The sequence below is a fragment of the Lepidochelys kempii genome, chromosome 6 (assembly GCF_965140285.1).
Source record: "Lepidochelys kempii isolate rLepKem1 chromosome 6, rLepKem1.hap1, whole genome shotgun sequence".
In the NCBI taxonomy this organism is placed as follows: Eukaryota; Metazoa; Chordata; order Testudines; family Cheloniidae; genus Lepidochelys; species Lepidochelys kempii.
In genome coordinates, this window is record NC_136385.1 from 84,234,164 (window position 1) to 84,257,926 (window position 23,763).

Genomic DNA, 23,763 nt, shown 5'->3' on the forward strand with positions numbered 1-23,763 from the left:
TTAACAAAATGTACTGTAATGTTGCAAAGAAGAAGAAATCACACACAAGAGTGACTTGCATCTAAGAAATCCAATTCTTATGCTATACAGTTTCATATTACAGTTATATACATGTATTTCATGTTATTAAAATAAGTGTTTCAACTTCGACATATCAGACCTCAGTTCTCTAAAGAGTTACTGAGTTTTGTGGAGTATTCTCACTGGTTTCTGTGGGACCACTAACACGCATAAGTGCAGTGTTAGGGTTGCTAAATGAGGGCTGTTTTCACTGCTTATGACTTCACCACTTGAGTTATGACATTAGAATACTATCCTCGGGTTCAGGCTATCTAAAATACTAAGCCACCGGATATATGCTCCCATATATATATGATATCCAAAGATTCCTGTAGTGCTCATCAACATGACATCTAGAGATCAAACACAAGTCAACAGCAATACTGTATTTTCAGTCTGATATAGCTTTAAAAATTTAAACCAGTTTTATATTTACAGTATGGTGTGATGTCAAGCTATAGTAACACAATATACCTTTATAGAAGTAAAATGTTTTGAGACAATTTTAGTTGCTGAAATGCTGCAAACAACTATTTTATTAAAATATAAATATGAGCAGTGATGAAACCCCAGAGGAAACCAGATGCATAGGCAAGTGCCTTCTACTGAAAATGCCATGCAACTGACCCTAGATATTCTTACCTCAGGAAATGAAAGTCAGTGTCTCCAAACTGATTTTAGAAGCAAACAGATCACAAAAGCTGAATACAGTAAGATTACAGTAAGTGATGTAAATAGTGGAACATTTTCAATTGGACAGTAATACAACCAATACAGTACAAAATATATGCTGTTCTCTTTACATCAGGACTGAGAAGCCTGGTGATATGATAAACTGACCAAGCTCGGATACCCTGGTCTCTTTTGACGATTAAACGCTTTATATAATCACAAGTAGGAAATTTCTGTTGTGATTTACAGTACTGTGAATTTTTTATGGTAATACTTTATGGCACAGTGTTCCAAAACAGTGAATGCACTCAATCACTGTTGTTTACAGGATATAATTAGATGTGTATGATATATTTTTGTGGGCATGTAAAAGTTTGCCACACCATTCTCTGAATTGTTATAAGAGCATAAGAATGGCCCTACTGCGTCAGACCAAAGGTCCATCTAGCCCAGTATCCTGTCTTCCAACAGTGGCCAGTGCCAGGTGCCCCAGAGGGAATGAACAGTACAGGTAATCATCAAGTGATCCATCCCCTGTCACTCATTCCCAACTTCTGACAAACAGAGGCTAGGGATACCATTCCTACCCATCCTGGCTAATAGCCATTGATGGACCTATCCTCCATGAATTTCATCTTTCTTTTTTTAACCCTGTTATGGTCTTGGCCTTCACAACATCCTCTGGCAAGGAGTTCCACGGGCTGACTGTGTATTGTGTGAAGAAATATTTCCTTTTATTTGTTTTAAACCTGCTGCCTTTTAATTTCATTTGGTGACCCCTAGTTCTTGTGTTATGAGGAGTAAATAACACTTCCTTATTTACTTTCTCTACACCAGTCATGATCTTACAGACCTCATTCATATCTCCCCTTAGCCGTCTCTTTTCCAAGCTGAAAAGTCCCAGTCTTATTAATCTCTCCTCATATGGAAACCGTTCCATACCCCAATCATTTTTGTTGCCCTTTTCTGAACCTTTTCCAATTCCAATATATCCTTTTTGAGATGGGGCGACCAGATCTGCACACAGTATTCAAGATGTGGGCGTATCATGGATTTATATAGAGGCAACATGATATTTTCTGTCCTATTATCTATCCCTTTCTTAATTATTCCCAGCATTCTGTTTGCTTTTTTGACTGCTGCTGCACGTTGAATGGATGTTTTCAGAGAACTATCCACAATGACTCCAAGATCTCCTTCTTGAGTGGTAATGGCTAATTTAGACCGCATCATTTTATATGTATAGCTGGGATTACGCGTTCCAATGTACATTACTTTGCATTTATCAACATTAAATTTAATCTGCCATTTTGTTGCCCAGTCACACAGTTTTGGGAGATCCTTTTGTAGCTCTTTGCAATCTGCCTGAGTTTTCACTATCTTTAGTAATTTTGTATCATCTGCAAATTTTGCCACCTCACTGTGTACCCCTTTTTCTAGATGATTTATGAGTACGTTGAATAGGACTGGGCCCAGAACAGATCCCTGGGGGACACAACTATTTACCTCTCTCCATTCTGAGAACTGATAATTTATACCTACCCTTTGTTTCCTATCTTTTAACCAGTTACCAATCCATGAGAGCACCTTCCCTCATACCCTGTGGCAGCTTACTTTGCATAAGAGCCTTTGGTGAGGGACCTTGTCAAAGGCTTTCTGAAAATCTAAGTACACTAGATCCACTGGATCCCATTGATCCGCATGCTTGTTGACCCCCCTCAACATTTTATCCTATATAAAATGATTGATTATTCAGCTATACATGTATTCATTTATATATGAGTGTCCCAATTATAGCACACAACCTAATTCTGAATATTTGATAACATAGATACTTAGTTACATCTGTATGTAGGAATAAAACTGTACCTATTACTTAAGTTACTCAAAGCAGGAAAGATTTACAACAAACTCACTGGAATGAGAATCAAACACCATACCTGCACCCACTTTGAAAGATTTGTTCAGTTTCTTATCTTTTACTCATGATAAACACACACCTACAACTACACCTTTTAAGGCGGTACTAGTCCCGACTGACCTCAGCTGTTTGGTTGATAACGTCTCCAAGGGTTGGGGAGTCCAGATTTATTCCATGCCTCAGTCACTGGGAAGTTCCCTTACTTAGGCCCTGGCCCGACTCTCCCCCTTTCCGGGGAGGTAGGATCCCCAGCACCTTACTGCCAGGGGTTTGGGGGCTCTTGCTCCCAGTGACCCGCAGCCAGAGCTGTAGAGACAGCCGGCCCCAAGGGGCAGGCCCTGGCAGCCCCCGAGTGCCTGCGTTCGAGAAGGTTATTGCAGCTGTCAGAGCGCGTCTTCCTCTCCCCGGGAGCGCCAGTGCCCCTGCGGGGAGGCAGCGCCCGATCGCCACCGGGACCGGCGAGCTGAGTGGGGGGGGGAGGCCTGTACAACAAGGTTGGCTCCGGAACCAAGAGCCCAGGCGGGCGCCATACTAGAAACTAAAATGGCTGCCCCGGGGAAAGGAGCTCAGCTCGGGCCGTGAGGGGCTGCGCCTCCACCCGCCTCACCGACAAGGGACGTCGCCTCGCCTGGCACACCTCGGACAGGTACCGTCCCGCGCAGGCGGCCTCGGGGACTGGCAAGCTCCATTGACGAGGGCCCCGCAACCTCTCCCGCACCCAGAGCTCGGCCCATTCGCTCCCCGCCCCCGGAGCCCAGCCCCCCGCGTAGCTGGAGCCGGTCCCACCGCGGAGCCTACCTGGAGCTCGGCCCGCTCCACCTCCCAGTGCGCCCTCTCCATCTCGAAGCGGGCCCACTCATGCTGGATGTAGTGCAGGATCCCCGGGATGGTGTAGTGCTGGGGCCGGGACAGCTCCGCGCGGTCCCCCGCGTCCTGACCCGCCGCGGCCGCCGGGACCTGAGGCTGCTGCCCGCCTCCGGCCCCCACGCAGCCCGCGCCAGGCTGCACATTCATATTCCCCGCTGGCGGCGGTGGCTGCTGCGGTCTCGGAGCGGCCGCCATCCCGCCTCCGACTCCGGGGTGCTCGTCCATTGTCTGCGGGGAGCCCTCCTCCTCCTCGTCGTCCCGCTTGGGGCAGGGGCGTGGGGCAGCGACGCTGGCTGGGGTGGGGGGAGAGAAGGAGGGGGCGGGACGGGCCCGGGGAGGAGGGGGAGGCTGCGCCGAGCAGTATCCGGGTGTCAGAGCAGCGCCGAGCCGCCGCCGGCCGCCATTACAATCTCCGATCCATCTCACACCCACCCACTGCGGGGGGGGGGGGAGGAGGAGGGAGCCGCGCGGGGCGTGCCGGGAAACAACCGCCCTCCCAGCCGAGCCCGCTGACATGCGCATGCGCACCGGAGGCGGGGGAGGGGGGGAGCAGGGGTCCCGGGGACCCCGGCTGGGCGGTGCTGCAGCTGGGGGAGTCTGTCTGTCTCCCGCCGGACCCGCCCAGCGAGCAGGGGGCCAGGGGCAGCGCCGCTCCTAGCACGGGGTAAGTGACATCATAACAACAAGGGCTGCAGGTGCACGGTCGCTAGGACGGTAGCTGGTGGTGCTGCTTCGTCCGGCCCGATTCAGCGTCAGGGGGTCCCCTGCTCCCATCAGCTCGGGGGGAGCGGGGGCTGCGATCCGCTCTGCCCAGGCGTGGCTGGGGAGGGGCTTGTTTAAAAGACGTGCCAGCCGCCTCTTATGGGGCGGGGGAGGGGGTCTTCCTGCCCCCCAACCCACCCACGTGGGCACGGGGCGCCCCTGCGGTTTGTCGGGTGAAAACGGTGTCTCGGCTCACAGGCTGCGCCAGCCGCAGATTCCTCACGTTGCTGCCGCGTTCTTCCAACGTTCACAGCCAGCGCTGGGGCCTCCAAGCAGGCCCGTTTCCCTCCGGGGTGGGGGCGGCTCTGGCTTTGCTGTTCCTCCTCACCTTTCTGTATCGCCACCCAGAGGGGGCGAAGGAACGCGTGTATTCCGGCTCATGTCGCCTTGAAAGGGAGAGCAGAAGAATGACACTAGGCAGGTAAAATTTAGTGCGAGTGCAGGGAAGAAGTTTGTGACAGGACCGGAATCCCCCTGTTGCCAGGGGAAACTGTGGGAACTCCTCACTTGGAGTGGTTAAAACTGGACGGTTAGAGAGACAAAGTGAGGTAATATCTTTTATTGGACCAACTTCTGTTGGTGAGAGTTTTCCAGCTTACACAGAGCTCTTCTTCAGGTCTGGGACACTTAGTACCATAGCTAGGATGACCAGATGGCCTGATTTTATAGGGACAGTCTTAATATTCAGAACTTTGTGTTATATAGGCACCTATTACCCCTGCCCACCGTCCCGATTTTTCACACTTGCTTTCTGATCACCCTTGTCACGGTTAAATACAAGATGGAACCTACTGTTTAGCATAAGTAGTTAATACATATTTCAAGGGACCATTCAAGCTTATCTTTTTCACCAACAGAAGTTGGTCCAATAAAAGATATTATGTGTCTCTCTAATATTCTAGGACCACCATGGCTTACAACAACACTACCTAAAACTGGACCAGACATAGTTGTAGCAAAGAGCAGCTACATAGTCTTATTGGCCCTCTTTCTTATAAGGAATAATACAAAGCAAACATGGCCCAAAATATAGGCTGTTTGGAAATAAACTTTTACAAAACAAAAGGGCACTAGAAATGTGATTTTAATAGCAATGGAAACAGGGGTGAGGTTTTTTTTGCGGGGGGGGGGAGTAAATAAAAACATACCCTGCTAAATTTGAAACTCACACATTGCAGTATTCTGCTAGTACATGAGAACTCAAATTGAAGTGTACTTGAAACTGACTAGTAGCTCAGGAAAGCTCATGCTCAAATAAATTGGTTAGTCTCTAAGGTGCCACAAGTACTCCTTTTCTTTTTGCGAATACAGACTAACACGGCTGTTACTCTGAAAGAAGTGAAAGTGTGTATTGTATTTCATTCTTAGCTGAAATAAAAAAACTGATTTACTTTTCAATAATTTTGCAATTATTTCTCTTTTAACAATATAAGCTGCTATTTGTCTTGTAAATAAGGAGATTATTTCTTTTGAATATGCTTTTTAAACTGACAGTGAAACCTCTATGAAAATTTTACACACCTGCCACACATCATTCATGAAAGGACAAACTGATTTTGAATTAGTTTTAAGGCAACTTTTTAAAATATCTTAATGATTAAGGATTTCTGCAATGTGATTCAATGAGGCAGTTATCTGTTATTTATCATCTGGTTCGTTCAGAACTCCGATGAAGTGAGCTGTAGCTCACAAAAGCTATGCTCAAATAAATTTGTTAGTCTCTAAGGTGCCACAAGTACTCCTTTTCTTTCTTCACACTAAGGAAATCTTGAAAAAATTACCTACTTGCTACAACTAGTTCAGTTTCACCAGTGGTAGCAACATCCAGAGCTTTACTGTAGATAAGGCCAAATTGTCACAGCCTCATTGCGCTGAAATACAGCAATTATGTTGATTACATAAACCTAAAGGGATTTTAACTATCCTGTCCTACTTGACAACTTATTGCATGTCACCCATAGTTAAGCAAGGTCAGGTGTTCCTCCCACCCTCCCTACATAAACACTACTTTCTTTAACATTTTCCATCAGTAGATGATTTGGAATTGGATCAGTGGCTCAAACTGGACAATTTTTTATTTTTTTTATTATATTCATCTGCTTCCCTGCCTGCCTCCTCTGATCCTCCAGTATTGCCCTCCTCTCTCTCTCTCACCCTTGATGACTCTTCCTAGTTGGATGTTAAAATTTCGGTTGTTTTGCTAATTCCTTTCTGGAATGCCCTCCTCAGCCACTGAGTCACTTCCTCTTAAAGCTTCACCTTAAAACCTTCATGGTTACTTTAACCTGTGCTAAACCCGGCTCCCCTTTCCATATTAGCAGATTCTTCAATTCTCCACTGACTGTAGTTATTAATCTGCAAGAACACATATTTAGCCAAGTCAGCCTTTTTCTCTTACTCAACTCCATCTTTATGTGATATTTTCTCCTTTCACGTCCCTGGATCAAACTATGTTATCTGATATCTTTCTGCATGTCATCATAAAGCATTCTGTGGTACTACATGTGAAGGACCTACTATTAAAAAAAAGTATTAACAAGGTCATTTTAAAGAATTCATCTCCCTGTTTAATAACAGAAACGAGTGGAAGATAGTGAGACCTCAAACAAATTTCACTAGTTATCAATATCCAGCGAAGAGTGGGAAAGATAGTTGCTCTTAAAAATATGATTAACTCTTTGGCAATGTCAATACATAATTTTGAGATCCTGTGGTTTCATTGTTGTTTCAATAGACATGCAGTGCTCCTTGGTAGTTAAGAAACTGGGATAAACTTTTTGCTCCTTGTTCCTTCCCTGATTTCCCTATATGAGTAGGGACTTTTGGGGTTTGGGATTTTCTTGCGAGTACTTGGTCCTCAAGTTGAAGGCCATGTCTTCTCCACCTAAGGCTACACAGAACTTACTCCAGCACCACAGCTGTTGTATCTCATATAACAGTAGATGAGGATGGTGACTATGTCAAAAATTATTATTATTGGTAAATATTAATAATGGTGCATGATGCTTTACAGAGACTTGATAATAAAGTCCTACTCCCAGGTCAGATTCAAGACTTGCAGAAAAAGGGGAGATTTATGTGAGCTCTCCTTCCTCACTGTACACTTTCCTTTATTTTGGTAATAAGATCATAGCCACATGGTCTGATTTCCAAAGAGTTCTCAATATAAAGTCATTTGTACATCAAACTTATTTGCTCTCACCATTTCATTTGTTTATATCTTCCAGATTCTCACCTTGGCTCAAGCCATTTTTGACCTTTTTCCTTCATCTGTTCTCCCCCTTCGCCCCCCCATCCTTACCTCTTATTCATCTAGACACTCCTTTATTTCACTTCACACCAGTTCCATTTCCAACTTTTCTCTTGCTGATTTTGTTCTCCAAATCATCATGCATGAGTGCATATGCTCACAAAGTACATAATGAAAACACAGCCCTCACTCCAAAACACCATATAACTGTGTATTTTAAAAAATGGGAGCTGGGCAAACCAACAAGATGTGTAATTTGTGACTTGTGCTCCTAAGTGAGTTAGGTACTTTGGCAAATCTCATCCTTAGGCAACTAAATATGTATTTAAGAGCCAAACTTTAGATTTCTATTTTTGAAAAATGTTGGTCTTATTTCGTTATATACATAATGGGTTAATAGGATTTTTAACATACCCGTCATAAACCATGGCAACAATCTCCCATACAGATATTCAGTGTCCACCTATATAATGGCAATCAAGCGATATGCAAATAGTAAAACACAAGAAGATCTTGGAGAAGAACTAGCAGAGATTCAGAATGTAAATTTGAGGACCATATAGTGCAAGTACAATGGAAAAGGAAATTCTAAAGTGTTGCCCACTTCTCATTACTGTAATTGCCCACAGCGAAGAGAATAACAGTAAACTATAGAGGTCAAGGAGCACACCAAGTCATTTGGATAACTTACTGTAACCCCCAAACCACACACAAATAAAGGAGGATGAAAACACAGCCCTGGGCAAATTGAGAATTATTTAAAAGCCTTAAAATCTGTGTTTGTTCCAGGATTTTCTTTTGTTAGATAACGTGAGGCAGTGACTGAGTTTGACCTATTGCTAGATTGATAGTTAGACCATAGAACAGCCAAATTTGAGTGTAATTCATTGATAAAAGTACTTATCATGCCAGAATCCCAAATAGACAATGGATGGAAAAGGAGGTTCAAAAATAAACAATACTGGAGCAAAACACACTAATTAGAAAACTTGTCTAAAAGTGGAAATTTCCATTAGGTTTTCAAATTGGCATTTTACATATATGTTGTGCCCCTTTAAAGTGATTAATCATTCCATGAAAGCAGCAACAGATAAAGAAAATTAATTGTGGAGAGCCCATCAGGTAAATTGTCACATCTGCAGTAATATACAGGAGCCTGCAGTGATGTATCAATGCATCTTGTATCAGCCAGTGGTAATGCTGTTTTGGGGCAAGAGAGAGGAAATATTTTATTTCATAAATACAATTCTTCACCTGAATAGAATCTCAATAATTTATTGCTTTTGTTTTAAGGTATGTTAACTTATGCTGTAAAGTAAGAACCTTTACCAAAAATTTAAATATTAGCATAACTTTGAGTAGTGTAAAACTAAAAAGTAAAGACCATGATTCTATGTATTAAAGCTAAAGCATGTTTAGTTGAACAATTAAGTAAGGGATAGGCTTACAATTCTAACATTTATTTTTAATTTTTTGCGAAGTAGTCTGATAATGAAGCATTCATGGAGTCTCTTCTTTCACAGATTAGTAATTTCTTACTCACATTTTAAGTGTAAGCCCTAAAGTATTGCAAAAAAACCCCTTTGTTTTAGAATGTGAAATAACTAAAGTGATGCCGGGTATGAGGGCAGCCGAACAGGCCACCAAAGTGGCTTCAGGTTACATACAGACGTCTGATTTGAATAAAAATTACATTAACACATAGAGACTTCCCTGAGGCAGCCTCAGGCTGTGTTCAGTTTTTGTATTTTATTTATTAGAAGTACCAAGGGATATTGGTGAAATATTTGACAAAATAAATTGCAGACAAGTTTTTGCTTCTAGTGAATAACGAGCGTTTGAAGATGATGTACATTTGTTAAAATACATATTTTAGTGCATGGGAAAGGTACTGGGTTGGTAGCTCTGGTGATTTATGTCCTTCTGTGGATACACAGAACAGATACAATTCAGGAAACCATAGTGCTGGCTTTGCCCTTCCAAGATGTCTCAACTATTATCTGGAGAGACCAGATATATTGCATATATATAACCATCTTTAGTTTTCTGTGTTAACCACGGACCTGGACTGAGTTGAGGCCAAGGTCTTGCACTTGGAGTCACTTGTGATACCTCTTAGATAATATATCTAAGAGATGCTCTACAAGGCTGTACTCTTAAATAGAGTGTAACACAGAGTACTTAGATTACTGCATTTACAGTAATTTATTTACTGTATACATCCCACTGTGTTATATCAAAAGGCATACTGCAGAGGAAATACAGAAGGGAACTAAGGTATCCTCCTTATTAAATCATTGATGAAGATAATTTATTTTAAGGGAAAGGTTACAGATATCATTTCTCACTTGTCTGATTTTTTATTTTTATTTGTAAAGTCACTGTTCTGTTTCTTACAAGTTGTCTTGCATTCTCTGTGGTTATCAGGTTTTGCTTCTCATGAAATAGAAATCAACACAAAGAAAATACCTGTCTTTATTCCCTTTCTACTGATCATATTACCTTGATATTTCCCATATTTGTCAGAAATTATCTGAGTCCTTTGAGAGGAAGGTGGAATATATAGTAACAATTTGATCATAGTGGGTGTATCCTATTTACTTAGGTTTCTGAGTTTCCAAAGCACTCCAGGTACTGCTATCAGAAACCATTAACACTGTTTAACAATCCCCTACTTATGTATGTGATTGTGTTTTGTACAATGTGATTCTTTCTGGATTAGAGAGGGATCTTGTTCATAAAATAGACCCATTTTTAAGAAGTCCAGTTCTGTTATGAGAGGCATTTTTATGAATTAAAGTACCAGTTGCAATGGTCGTTTTTGTGATGTAAACAGTTGTCCAATGGAAACTGAACTGAGACTGCATGGGCCATCAAACAGATCTCAGGTGGTTATGTCCTCTTTATGACTGAAATGAGCTAGATTTGAACTAGTGATGTAGAAATGGAAGGCTCTGCATATCATTACTCATCTCTTGAGCTTTCGAATTCCCCATATATAAAATTATCTTATTACTGAGTCATAGAATTAACTGAAGCCAAGCCAAAAACAGCATTAGTCATAATAAAAATGCATACAAAGAACATATATATGAATAGTAAGGATCACATTGTAAGAAATGCAATCACCTACATGAGTAGCTTGGAGATGGGAGAGAGAATTAGGAATTTTGCCCCAACAATATAGAGATGGAATTTTATATTTTATTTTTTTACATACACCATTTCACAGATCACTGTAACATCTTACATTTCATCAGATGTTGTAAATATATTTGTAGCTAAGAAAGAAAGAGTCTTTTTCTAACTTTTGTTTTATAGAAGCAAAACAGTGAATTAAAATCTGATTTTTCCAGAAATGTTGCATGCACGTGGTTTTTGGTTTTCATGAGTGAACTAGTCAGTTTTGTTTAAAGAAGCATTTTTAAATTTAACTACTTGGTATTGATACTCAACTTTGGCATCATTTTCAAAGCCAGATTCCTAAAGTATGCTTGTATGTTCTCAACAAAGCCCTGCATTTGTACATATAAATCAGGTAGAGTGTTATCTCCAGCTTTTGTGTGCAGAAGTATCTGTATGTGCACATTATCTGCACATGCAAAACTTGTGGGCGTCATTTTGGATACCAGCTTCGAGGCTGGTAGAAAAAGTGAGTTCTTTGGTAACCAAAATAATACTTGTACATTCCTACAGATGTTAATCAAATACTATGTAGTAAAGTGGATAATCTGCTTCAGATTTTAAAAAGAATAGGTTCAAATTCTTCTAAAGGTTGAACTTTTACTAAAGCTATGATTAACTTATATTCTATCAGTATGTTTCTACATTAGACAGTTGATAAGGATTAAAATATATATATAAATATATGATCCAAAATATTCACATGTAAAATAATCCAAAACATAAAAAAAAATATTTTAACCATCTAAAGATACAGTATCTTTAAGATCTGCCTCTTGACACAAGGATTATCTATATAAGAGGTCAGATTAATGAAGGCACTGTTAGGACTAAGGCCCACCTGCAATAGGATCCACACGTGCAGTAACTTTATATATCTATAGCTTCATGTGCATGTTTTATATTGCGTTGTTGGTAACTCAGGAAAAAAAAAAACTTCAACCGAAGCTTCTTTTCTTGGCTTGGATGTCCCTAGAGTATCCATCTAGGCCTTCCTCTGTCCTAATTCCTTTTGCCCAAAGAGATCGTTCCTACAAGGCCAGGTGGAGTTGAGAAGCTGCATCTGTCACAGTCATTTAGCACTGAACTTCAGCTGCTTTATTTAGGATTCTAACACGATGGATCAACAAAAGAGGCCTGTCACCCCAACATAAACAGGCTCTGCAGTGTTTAGAAGGGATGGAAAGATTGGCAGGTTTTCACCAGTTTGTCATCTCCACCAATGAAATCCTGCAGTAATTTACACTGCTTCCTCTACACTATTGACTTCTTTTTCATTCAGGGTACTCCACAAGTCACTACCAATTAGGGGAGAGCTTTACAGCATAGCTACGGTAAGAGCCATGCTGTCCAGGGGAAATAAGGAAATGTGGGAGGCAGGGCAAGGCAGGAGGCCGCCACATGAATCCCTTGAAATTTGCAATATCTGGGGGACATCCACAAATTTAAGTGGTGGAACTCACAGCCTTGTCAATTGGGGTGGAGTGAAGTGACATGCTCCTGCATATTTCCCTTCTCCCCCGTACTCCAGTGTAAAGTTATCTTGTTTGGGAAGCTATGGCTGTGTATTGCTCAGGGCATACTAAAGGTAGTGAGATTGTGAAGCCTGTGGTCTCTGGTTTTATTTCTCAATTAAGGTGATATTTCTATCCAAGGACAATATTTATACAGCTCTTGCTCAAGAATTCAGTCATTAAACATTTGTTGTTGTCTTTTCTTTTTTGAAGTGATGTAACTATGCCCTGGATACTTGTCTGAAATAAGTCATGTGTGCTGTGTTGGCAAGTTGATTTGTTGAATGTATATTGCATTTGTGCATGTGCACAAGTCTAATTTCCTGACTTCTATGGTTTTTGTTATATGATTTTTTCCAGTATCTATTTAAAAACTATTTATGTCACATGATGCTATTTTAAAGATTAGAAATGCCCCTAGTGCATCTTATAATAATTAAAATGTTTGTCTGTTGATTAGCAACTTTGAAAATAATATTTTTTAATCCTTTCAACTCCTTCAACTATTTATTTCGGTACTTCGTATATCAACCTTGTGATTGGCAAATGCATACTTCTGAGGTTATAAATATTGCATATATATTTACTTAGCTGTAAATAGGTCATTAATCTTCACTTGTAGGGGATGACTTCTTGCTCCAGATTTTATGACGTCATCCCCCAAACACTAACTAGTGAAGATAAATTTCATATCGAAACCTAAACTGCAATGGCTAAGGAATTACTCAGACTACACTGAGGATAATGAAATTACTTTCCTGAGATATGGGTGACCTTAATAATTGTAAGTGGCTTTGCTGTCAAGAAATAATTAGGTTACATATATCATCATAGGTAAAGTCTGTATCCTCAGAGTTATTGCATATGTGGTGTATACTGTGCCACATGTTTCATACCCTTTACTTTAAATTTATTTAATATGTTTAGCTATTATTGTGACTAATCTCTTTGTGTGCTAAGCTGTGCTGAACTGGCTAGCTAGAGACTTCCTTTCCTAACAGTGAGTGAGAAGACCAAGGACATAAAGATACACCCATCCATCAGTGCCAAAACCACCCATTCCTTCACTGAGAACAACTTAATCATCATCAAAAAATTCTAATCTCCCTTTTCTGCCTGTCATTATGTCACATGTGTTCTATTGCTTGCATTATATGTAAATGTTCACACACAGCCTTGCGGTCAAGGCAGTGGGTTAGGAAGCGGGCTTCAATTCCAAACTTTACCACAGAGTTCTGTGATTTTGGGGCAAATTACTTAATCTGTCCGGATTTAGCTCCCGGGCTATAAAAAGGGAGTTAATACTTTACACAGGGACGTGGTGAACTAATTAATGTTTATGGGGTAGCTAGATACTATGATGATGGGAACCATATAAAGTACTATAGATACTGATAGATTCACAGTACCAGTAACATTGTCCTTTTCTGTGGACTATAGTCATTTTCCATTTTTATTTTGGATTAACAAGGATAAGGATGGTGATTGTCACGTGGTCTCAGTCAATATCGAAGTATTGAAATCATGACCCAGTTTTGCAATCTTTACTCACAATGAGTAGCACTATGCGTGTAGTCATAGATTTAAATGGGATTATTCACAAGTGAGCACTACTCAGAGGGAGTAATGGTTGCATAACCGGTACCTAAATTTGTAATCAGTATTGTCTTTAAGATTGACAGAGGTTCCTGCTGAGGCCTCATCAGAATAACTGATGTATCTATGGGTAACTTCAAATACTGTATTCCAGGGAATTTCTGGTGTAATCTGAAAAATAAGAGACACACAGCAGCAGCGTTATAGGCGTGGCTCAATGAGCATTTCAGTTATACACTGTGGAAGGTATTGTCTGGCTATAGAGCCTGTCTGTGCAATGCAAACAGGACCTGTAAAAGCCCCTTAGCCATCTAGGGTAGAGTTTCTCCCTCCTGCTGTAGGCAACATGGAGGTCAGATGTAAGTGGCCTGTAGTGGGTTAGTGACGGTCCCTCCTCCTCCAGTTCAGTGGGAGGCCACTCTGCCTCATTACCCTCTGGAGCGCCGCCACCACCATCAGGATTAGGCTTTTAGGCAGGGCAGGCTCAACTAAGAGTTTTAAGGCTCAGGCCCTCAGGGAGGGCAGCCAACTGACACAGGCTTCTTGGCCTAAGTGGGGAGGCTGCCACCCCAAGGGTGGGGTTGGCAGCATGGGGGGTAGAGGACCCAGGCCCACCCTACTCCACCAGTCCCAGCCCAGGGCCCTAACAGTGGCAGTGTTCCACCAGTGGGTCAGCAAGTAGCCAACCAAAACACGCTGACATAGATTCGGGCAACCGCCCAATAAGACTAAAAAGTCTAGTTCCCTGGGCTACTTCCTGTGATCCCCTTGCTGGGTACCTGCACTCTACAGGCGTCCGCCGACTCCTCGGGATAGGCGGCAAGCGGTAGACTTGGCAGCTCTTCACTTGGGTCGGTCTCCTCCAGGGGCAGGGCATGGTGCTGCATGGGTTCAGCTCCGGGGAGCTGCAGTAGCCTGGAGACATCTGTTCCTTTCCCTGGCTCAGACTGAACTGGGTTAGAGGTTAGAAACTCTGCCTTTTATACCTCCTGTCCCACCCATTGGCTTCTGGCGGGAGGGGCAAGCCTGGCCTAGCTTTACCCACCAGGGATCACAGAGTGACTCCTCCCAGCTCCAGCTCAGTGGGAGGCCACTCCGCCTCACTACATGGCCCTTTGTAGACCCCCTTGCAATTCCTGACATCAGAAATGGGAGGCACAGAACAGAATCTCAGCCTATGTCTTTCAAAGGCCAGGAACCTGTATGTGTTAATATTCCCCTCTTGGCTCAAAGTTGGCAAGCAAATGTTTAATCAAGAAGCCCATCTTTTAAATATGTGATCAAAAAGCTGGTGGTAACCATCAGCTTAATTTTATTTGATCTACTGTGTGTATTATTAGTTCTATTAGACTGTGGAATAGTGTTCAAATGAAAGTAATGCTGTGAGTACTGGCACGTGAAACTTAAACAGGACTGGACAAAAAGAAAAACTGTATACTATTGGGAACAATCTTGCATTAGTATACAGCAGCATGAACAAGCTTATTATTATTTCTAGCGCAGCACCTAAAGAACCCAATCAAGGCCCCATTATCCAGGCAACATAGATGGCCTTTGCTCTAGAGCAGGGGTGGTCAACCTGAGCCTGAGAAGAAGCCAGAATCTACCAGTGTACATTGTCAAAGAGCCACAGTAATACATCAGCAGCCTCCCATCAGCTCCCCCACCCTCCTTCCAGTGCGTACCATCCACCAACTGCCCCAGGCACACTGGAAAGTTGCCGCCTGTAGCTCCAGCCCCGGAGTTGGTGCCAATACAAGGAGCCCCATATTAACTTCTGAAGAGCCGCATGCGGCTCCGGGGCCACAGATTGGCCACCGCTGCTCTAGAGAACTCAATCTAAGAACCTAGTTCCATGTTTGATTTTTATGGGCTGTATGCTCCCCTCTGTAGTAAAAAGGCTCAGAAAGGGCTGAGATCCACACAAATATACTACAAAAATAGCTGAATCGGTTAATACATAAAATGCTACTTAGTCATGAAGAAAAAAATGTTTATTGCCGGAAACACCTACTGAAGAGATGCAAAAAATGGGGATGAAATATTTGAGAAGATGGAGAGCCCTGCACTATTACACATATGGCAGCATCTGCGGGAGTGGCTACAATGAATGGAAGTTCAGCTAATTGTTTCCAAGTTCTTTGCAGTCTGAGATAGCACCCGCTCATCTTCAGCATTTGCAAATGGTCAAAGTATGCTGAAATATCTATTGAAAAGGTAGTATTGTGTGGATTTTTGCTGATGGCATGTTAATGCTGCTTAAAGCTGTTCTGATTTATTCTGTTTTCTGAATTGCTTCCCTTTCAACTTTCTGTATTAATGTACGTTGTTTTTCCAGGATAGCATGTGTTGTATTAGGGTTTTCCCCTGACTTCTCTCTGACTTTTCCTTAGGCCACACCTCCTTGCTGGAATTTGCAGATCTTATGGAACCATTTTTTGATGATACAGCTTAGTAAAGCACCAGGTAGGCAGCATGACTTGTGGGTTAGAATTTCGAGACAGCTTTTGCAGCAAGTGGCTGCACTTTTAACACACGAACCACAGGAGCATACAGGCCAGTAAGTCCAAACAGCTAGAGAAAGACAGATGGAAAACATTACTGCGGCTGGTTTCTGGTATTTAAATCTTATTTAAGATTAAATAAGATTTAAATACCAGAAACCAGCATTAATCTTATATATTGGTAGGATACTGACTGTGCGAATTGCTGATTCAAAGTATCCATATTGGTTAGGATGCTCGCAGAAAAATGTGCAAGTAGTCTTGTTTTCAAGGGGAAATTGTCCATTGCAGTCCACAGAACTCTTAATGGGAAATCAACTATTATTGCTAAAGTGGGTCTCTGTTGTATATTTTGCACTCACATTTGCATGGAAAAATGGAAGTTGTGCTGGGGGAATGAGAGCAGAATATGCTTTAGACATTTACACTGTGTATATGGGGCCAATTTCGAGCACTAAACTTCCACTTAAGCAGATGTATATGGAAACTAAAAAAGTAAGGTAAATATGTGAATATGCTCTGGCCAACTGCAAACATCCCTGGAGATTAATCCACAAGAGTAATCTTCATGTGTGCACATTTTAAAAGATACTTTTTGAGAACCATTCTGGTAGTGTGGGTCCCAGCCCAGCAGTGGGTAACAGGAAGTTTCTAGATGGACTGCAATGGCCAGGACCAGATTAATCCATATCTGGGCCCTGGCCTTTGCAAACATACTCTTCCCAGCCCAGTGCAGAGTTGAGGCCCTTGCAGAGGAGGGCAAAGAGGAAGGAGTAGAGTTGTTAGAGCAAGGTCACCCTGCAATGGCAGCTGCTGTCCCACAGGTCTGGGCCCAGCTCCCCATTCCGGCATTGCGAACTGGTGCACAGAGGCTCAGCGCCATGTTGCTCAGCGCAATGCCACTCACTTAGGTTTGGTTCAGCTGCCCCTCTGTCATGATGGAGGGGCGGCCGGACCTGACCTGAATGGGACTTCAACCCCATGCACCAGGTCACAATGCTTAGAGCAGGGCCCAGCCATGCAGGACAGGAGCCCTCACTGTGGGGTGAGTACAGGGCAGACTCACTCTCCAACCACCCCCACCAGGGCCAGGCCAGGATTAGGGTTGTGATAGTTGGGGCAGACTGGTGCATATACGTAATGGCAAATCATAAAAACAGAAAAACGCAGTTGGTAGGTTGTCTTAGTAAAATGTTTGGGAAGCACTGCACTACCAGACCACCGGGCCAATGAGGTGAAAGGTGGCTACACCCTTGTCACGTAGGCCCCCCTTTCTCAATATCTACAATCTTTTTTGTAGGTTTAGAGAAGTCCAAGATCAGGGGAACAATCTGTTCTGTGCTTTCCTGTGACCCAAGGTTGTTCCTGCAAACACATAGACATAATTACTAGCCAGAATTCGACCCTTGAAACCCATTGTGCACACTGGAGAGGAAAATGTTGCCCTACATTTACAGTTTCTAATGGAATTAAAATCCTTTAACATTCATATGCTGATTTCTGCCAGTGTGGAATAGCACCTATGTATATGGTTAATGCTTTTAAGAGAGAATACCCTGAAGTAAGTAGTGTTTACTAAGCGTTTACAAGGAAATTTGGTTGGAGAGAAGGCACAGCATATCAGTTAACTGCACAAATACTAAACTCAGACTAATTCTACACCATGCTCAACAAGTTTAACACCGATATTAACATACTGATTCTCACACTAAGTTATGTTATCCCATTTGAAGTCTCTTCCTTACTAGTAAAATGATGATACTTGCCCTTACAGCAAGAATCTGAAAATATTTAGGTTGCTATCTTTGGTGTTATTGCACAGAAGAAGATTCTTGGTCGGGCTTCGGCTCAGTCAGCACTTTCATACAATAGTGAGTTCAAATTAAAAACACCAACAATATTAGGAAAGACAATGGGCTTGATTTTCTTCTTGCTTACATCAGTTGTACACTGACATCAGACCCAGTGAATACAAAATTCAACACCAACTACATGCTTCTTCAAAGTGTTTTATGACTCCCATGTATTTTTTGTTGTTGTTTTCTTCAGAAATACAGTTCCTGCTTACCTACCTCCTGTAACAGAGACTATTTCTGAGCCAAACAGAAAAATGATAAAGTTTTTTCTCATGGTGAACAAACAAGGTCAAACAAGACTCTCCAGGTATTACGAACATGTGGAAATTCATAAGCGGACAATGCTGGAAGCTGAAGTAATCAAAAATTGCCTCTCTCGTTCAAAAGAGCAAGTATGTTTTTTGTTCTGATCTAGCCATTTTATTTGAAATGGAACCAAGAAAAGAATATTACACAGTGAACTACACTCAAGAAATATTATAATGTTTTGTGTTAGGTTTTGCTGCCAAGGTATTTCTTGACATGAAAGTTCATATGTAAATCTATTTTCTTTTTCACTACAGTTGGTCTATTATAAATGTAGTGCAGGTTCTCTCAGGAAAACCCATTTTTTCCCCAAACATGCTATAGCAATTGACATATGCATGCTATTGCTAACTAAGAGGAACAAAACTTGTGCTTCTCTTTAATGCTAACACTGCTCTGTGTTCCTGAAATTGCCAATATTTTGTCCATGCAACCTTCCTCAAGGTCAGATAATGTGCCATATTCTAGATGAATTACTACGGAATTCTGTCCTGATTTGGTATATGGTTTCTAAGTTATCCAACTCCAGAGCTGATGAGTGAAAGCACAATTGTTTTTTCTGATAGAACTTGAATTACTTTGGGGGATTTTTTTTTTTAATATCTTCTATTTTACCTGATACAAAAGTCCCTCTTTTTACACAGATTTTAGAGAATTCTAGACATGCTCTACAAGGATATGGTACCTGAAGTTTAGAGGGCTCATCAACTCATGTATGAGCCAATATTCCTAACCATGTATCAATATATGATAGTGACACAGGTACCTGTACCTTTGTTAGCTCTGTATTGGTTTATTCCTATACATTTTATATTCTGCTGCATGTGAAAACCATTCAAAGGCTTCAACCAGTGTAGAATCTGTCTGCCCGCTCACCACAGTGGTGCTTCTCTCAGGGAGATCCTTACACGTATTCTCTGCAGCCTGCACTAGCTCTCTGTTGTTTTTGGGTGCAAGTCAAGGTGTTAGTTCTGATGTGTAAAGCACTAAATAGTCTGGATGGAATCCTGGCCCTATTGAAGCAATGGGAGTTTTGCCATTGAGTTCAATAGAGCTCAGATTTCACTCATTTAGCCCTGGTTACCTCATAGTCCATGTCTCTCATCATATGATATTGCAGTAACTGAGACCAGCTGAAGTGCTTTAACCTACTAGTACGCCTAGTTAAACTGGGAATGGGCTCGAGGCAGTGCCTTTCCAGAGGCTGGTGCTCAGCTCTGGAATTCACTTCCCTATTTGGTCAAGTGCGTTGACTTTAGGGTGTTCTTCTCTTCTCCCAACTTTTAAGGGAAGGTGAGTTGAAGGAGAAAGTTATTACGCCTGATTGTCTGGGAGAATGTTATTGTTGATTTTAGTGGGACTAATTGCATAGAATAGTACTATTCAATGTACATAAGATAACAGACTATGGCTGTTTGGGATTTGTGAATTTTCCTTTCCCACGGATGTTCTATTGCCTCAGAAGCAACATCTCACATGGTTTTTGGGTATAATATACAAGATTGAAAATAAGTGTCAACCAGCTGGTGGCAAAGTGACCAAGATAGCATGTGTATTAGTTCTATGACAGTAATAGAGAGTTATTTATTTCTCCTGTGTTAGAAGTTGTCTAACTTCTTTTCTGACCAAAAAAAAGTAAAATGTAAATAATTAACAACAGAAGAGCCGTACATATCCATTGTATGTCATTATTCTATTTGTATCTATGCAGGGGCTAAAAGTAAGTGGTTATTGTATACTGCATAGGCAAGTGTTTTTCAGGTTGGAAACCTGGTTTTCTTACAGAGGATTCCACCTCTTCCTAGGGAGGCTGAAAATTCCAGGGCAAAGGAGAAGAGGAATATATTTTTCTCCTTTTCCTAGTTACTTTTACTGGACCTAGCACATTGACCTTTATATAATAGATATAAACTATCACAGCTCTGCCAAGCTGTAATGGATGCAGTCATGCCAGCCCTAAGGATTCAAAAATCATGAGTCAGACCCTTTAAATCATAAGATTGTTTTTTAAAATCTCATGATTTTGAAGACAAACTTTTGGTCTTATTTCCTTTCTGGTTTTTGAGCATTTGAGTTTCATGTTTTCAGACTTCCATCTGCAGCCACAAAGATTATAAACATATCTTTTAATTTTTTTAATGAAAACTGGGATACTCATGTAATTACATGGCTCCAGGAGTTGGGTCTTTAAGAAAAACACCAAATATTTCAATACTCAATAAAATTGCAAGATTTGACAATTCTGCACAGATGTCAGGTCTTTGCAGCTCAGTTTCCCACTGGGGGAGAAATCAATTACATGGAATGTGGGTATATTTTTACTGCAACTTGTGTACAGAGTGTAAAATAAACCAGTCCCAGGACAGAAGTGGCCAGACAGCACACAGGAAATCCCATCTTTCCAGAATCTCAGCAAAGACACCATTGCCCAGTTCCCAGGAAGTAATTTTGCCTCAATAATATACTCTAATTAGAGTGATTAAGGTTGAGAGCAAACTCTGCTGCTGTTCGCAACCGCTCCCCTAAAATAATCAGAAAACTAACAACAATACAGCCTTTTTTTAAAAAAAGATTTAACAGTGCTCACATTTGAAGAAAAAGCATCTTGTGACACTATGTGTAACAGCATCATCTGGTGACTCATGCCATAACAATATAGATTATGAAATAGATGTTTATGTTTTCTGGTTTTTCCTCCCACAAGTCTAAGGATAGATAGCAAGAAGTGGAAACCCATTGCCCTCATATCATCTATAATATAGGTATAATTTTCTACCTGACAATTGTGTCCTGTCATCTTCTAAAATGTTTTTGTTTGGAGAGGTAAGGGAAGACAAGAGGGATGCCCAACGGATCTGCTGTGTAATCTTGAGCAAATCATTTTACCTCTGTGTGCCTCAAGTTTTTCATCTGTGAAGTGTGAATAAAACTCTCCTTGATGTAAAGTGCTTTGAGATCCACAGATGAAAAGCCCTATCTACTAACTTAATATTTTATTAATTTCCTTTACCTCCGGAGGGAGATTGTGGGGTGAAGACTGAGACACTCTTTGTACTTTGTGGACCTGATTTTTCTGTCCTTTACACCAGTGTAAGTCAGGAGTAACTGTTAAAAGTTAACAAGTTACACTCATGAAACTTCTGTAAATGAGAGACGGGGCCCTATGTGTGTAAACTACAGTATATATAATAAGCATGTTGTGTATAGTAATAAATTAGGTCTAATGTGGCAGTTACTGTTTAACCATTTGCATTTTTATCTAGTGCTCTTTCATTGAATATAAGGATTTTAAGCTGGTGTACCGACAATATGCAGCCCTTTTTATAGTGGTTGGAATCAGTGAAACAGAGGTAAGAGATTACATTTTTTCACAGACTAAATGTAAAGAGAAATGTGGATTTAAATTAATCTTTGAATATGCCTCTGTAGGCAGTCGTGGCCATCCCTCCACATCCACCTCTGCGGAGGGCCGACTCCTTGCAGTCTGGTCTGCTAGAGGGAATTAGCGGTACTCCCCCAAATTGACATGTTGGGCTGACCTTTTATACTTCCTCTTCCTGTCCTGCCCCCCTCTGCTTCCAACCTGTGGGGCGTGGTCCTGGCTCCACCCACCAGGCTGCTTGTGACGTTCCCTCCACCACTGAGGGAGGCCACACCTCCTCACTACAGCCTCCAATTCCATCTTCTTTCCCCAATGCAGTTTCACAATTTCAAGGTGTTGTTCTGAAAGCACCCTTATTTCTATCAGATAAAAAGTGGTGTGGAGGGAAAGAAAGAAGTAGTATCTTTGGACTTCATACTATTTCAGCACGTGCAGTTTCCCAATGAGTCTGCTACTAATAGTATCTTGCAAACTGATACTTGGTGGATGGAGTTGCGGTTTTTCAACAAATATCAGCATCATTACAGCCAAGTCAAATGCCTGGTCTATGGTGCTGTCCCAACTGCTCATTGTGCTAGATGTCACTGGTCAGGACAACTGGGTCCAGAAAAGCAAGCAGCTGCCATTCTGACAGGCTATGCCGACGTAGTGTTCTTGGTGAGCAAAAGAAGTGCTGTGATTGATATTTACTATTATTTTAGGAAAACAATTAAATCATGTGCTTACGTCCATTTCTGATGAGAGCAACACTTAAGCACATGCTTACCTTTAATTTTCAGTGGGAATTAAGCACATGTTTAAGTGCTGGCCTGAATAACTTTGATTTCCCAAACTGGAGACATAGTCAATAAAACCAAGTAGGATACTTCCCAATCTGTCCCTAACTCTTGTAACTTGGTATTTTTCTTTCAAGTCATCTTAAACAAAAATCAGCCAGTTACAGGATTATGGCCAGATTTGAAAGTACCTACTCGATTTTGTACTAAATTCTTACACAAGGCAAAAAAACTCTCAGCAAAATTTCAGATTTGGCCCCTTGAGTAAAAACTGCATTGGCTCACAATAGGGTTTTTTGGTGTGTGTGTGGGGGGGGAGGGGGAGGGAGAGGTTGGGGGTGTTTTTTGGTTTGTTTTTTGGAGGCAAGGTGATTTGCCACTTGTGAGCCATTTTGGCCAATTCAAGACCTAGAATCTGTTCTCAAGGAAGTTCTGGTAGCCAGGCCTATGAACTCTCACAATGAGTGTGTCTGCACAAGGATTATTTTGCTAAAATTTTCCCCCAAGTATAGACAGAGCTCCAGGTGATATGTCACCTAACCTGGCTCAGTGCAGGCCAATATGTCATAGCGCTTAAAACACCCGCAGCTGATGGTTCTTTTTGTAAACCGGCCCTCCCAGTGGTTGAGCTGAATCAGCGTGAACAACAATCATAAATTTTAGCAAGTTTCCCAGTTCAGAGAAGACCAGTGTGATTGTGCACAGTGGAAGTAATGGAAATACTTGTACTTTACTGTTGAGTGGGATAGCGAGGAGAAAGAGATGGCTAAGATCTTTTGCTGGCTATAGGGAAGTCTTGTCTACACTGCTAAGTTTAGTGCCCATTTTCCAGTTCCACCAGTGTTGGCAATGGTGTCATTGCTAATGTACACCAGATTTGAGCATTTAGCAGTGTTTTTTATGTAATAGTCTACACTTTGGTATTTCATGACATTGTCCTGACAATGCCTGAGTCCACTCTACATTAGTGTTCATGCTGTTTCAGCAGCACTAGGTCTGTAAGCTGAATACAAAAGCTTGTAATATTGCCATGGCCACATGCCAAGGAGGATAGTGGCTGCTCATTGCTGTAATGACTTCTTCTAGGTCAGCCGTAGAGTTGTACTGGCGTACA

At 41.7% G+C, this 23,763-nt stretch overlaps 2 protein-coding genes across 11 annotated transcripts in view; one reads left to right on the forward strand and one right to left on the reverse strand.

The window, feature by feature from the left end:
- The window catches only part of STRN3 (striatin 3), a 95,521-nt gene extending 91,549 nt beyond the window's left edge, over positions 1-3,972 (reverse strand). For 4 of the 5 annotated variants that reach the window (XM_073348945.2, XM_073348944.2, XM_073348943.2 and 1 more), the window contains exon 1: positions 3,452-3,972. In XM_073348945.2, the coding sequence (XP_073205046.1) occupies positions 3,452-3,745 (294 nt within the window). In that variant the 5' untranslated portion in view covers positions 3,746-3,972. Of the gene's footprint in view, positions 1-2,773; positions 3,142-3,451 lie in introns of those variants that run through there. The other variant, XM_073348946.2, reaches the window with a different exon arrangement.
- The window catches only part of AP4S1 (adaptor related protein complex 4 subunit sigma 1), a 36,955-nt gene continuing 16,212 nt past the window's right edge, over positions 3,021-23,763 (forward strand). For 2 of the 6 annotated variants that reach the window (XM_073348950.2, XM_073348952.2), the window contains exons 1-5: positions 4,030-4,184; positions 16,219-16,291; positions 18,379-18,577; positions 21,755-21,841; positions 22,240-22,530. In XM_073348950.2, coding sequence (XP_073205051.1) covers positions 18,440-18,577; positions 21,755-21,841; positions 22,240-22,530 — 516 coding nt within the window. In that variant the 5' untranslated portion in view covers positions 4,030-4,184; positions 16,219-16,291; positions 18,379-18,439. Of the gene's footprint in view, positions 3,300-4,027; positions 4,185-16,218; positions 16,292-18,378; positions 18,578-21,754; positions 21,842-22,239; positions 22,531-23,763 lie in introns of those variants that run through there. The other 4 variants (XM_073348951.2, XM_073348953.2, XM_073348956.2 and 1 more) reach the window with 4 other exon arrangements.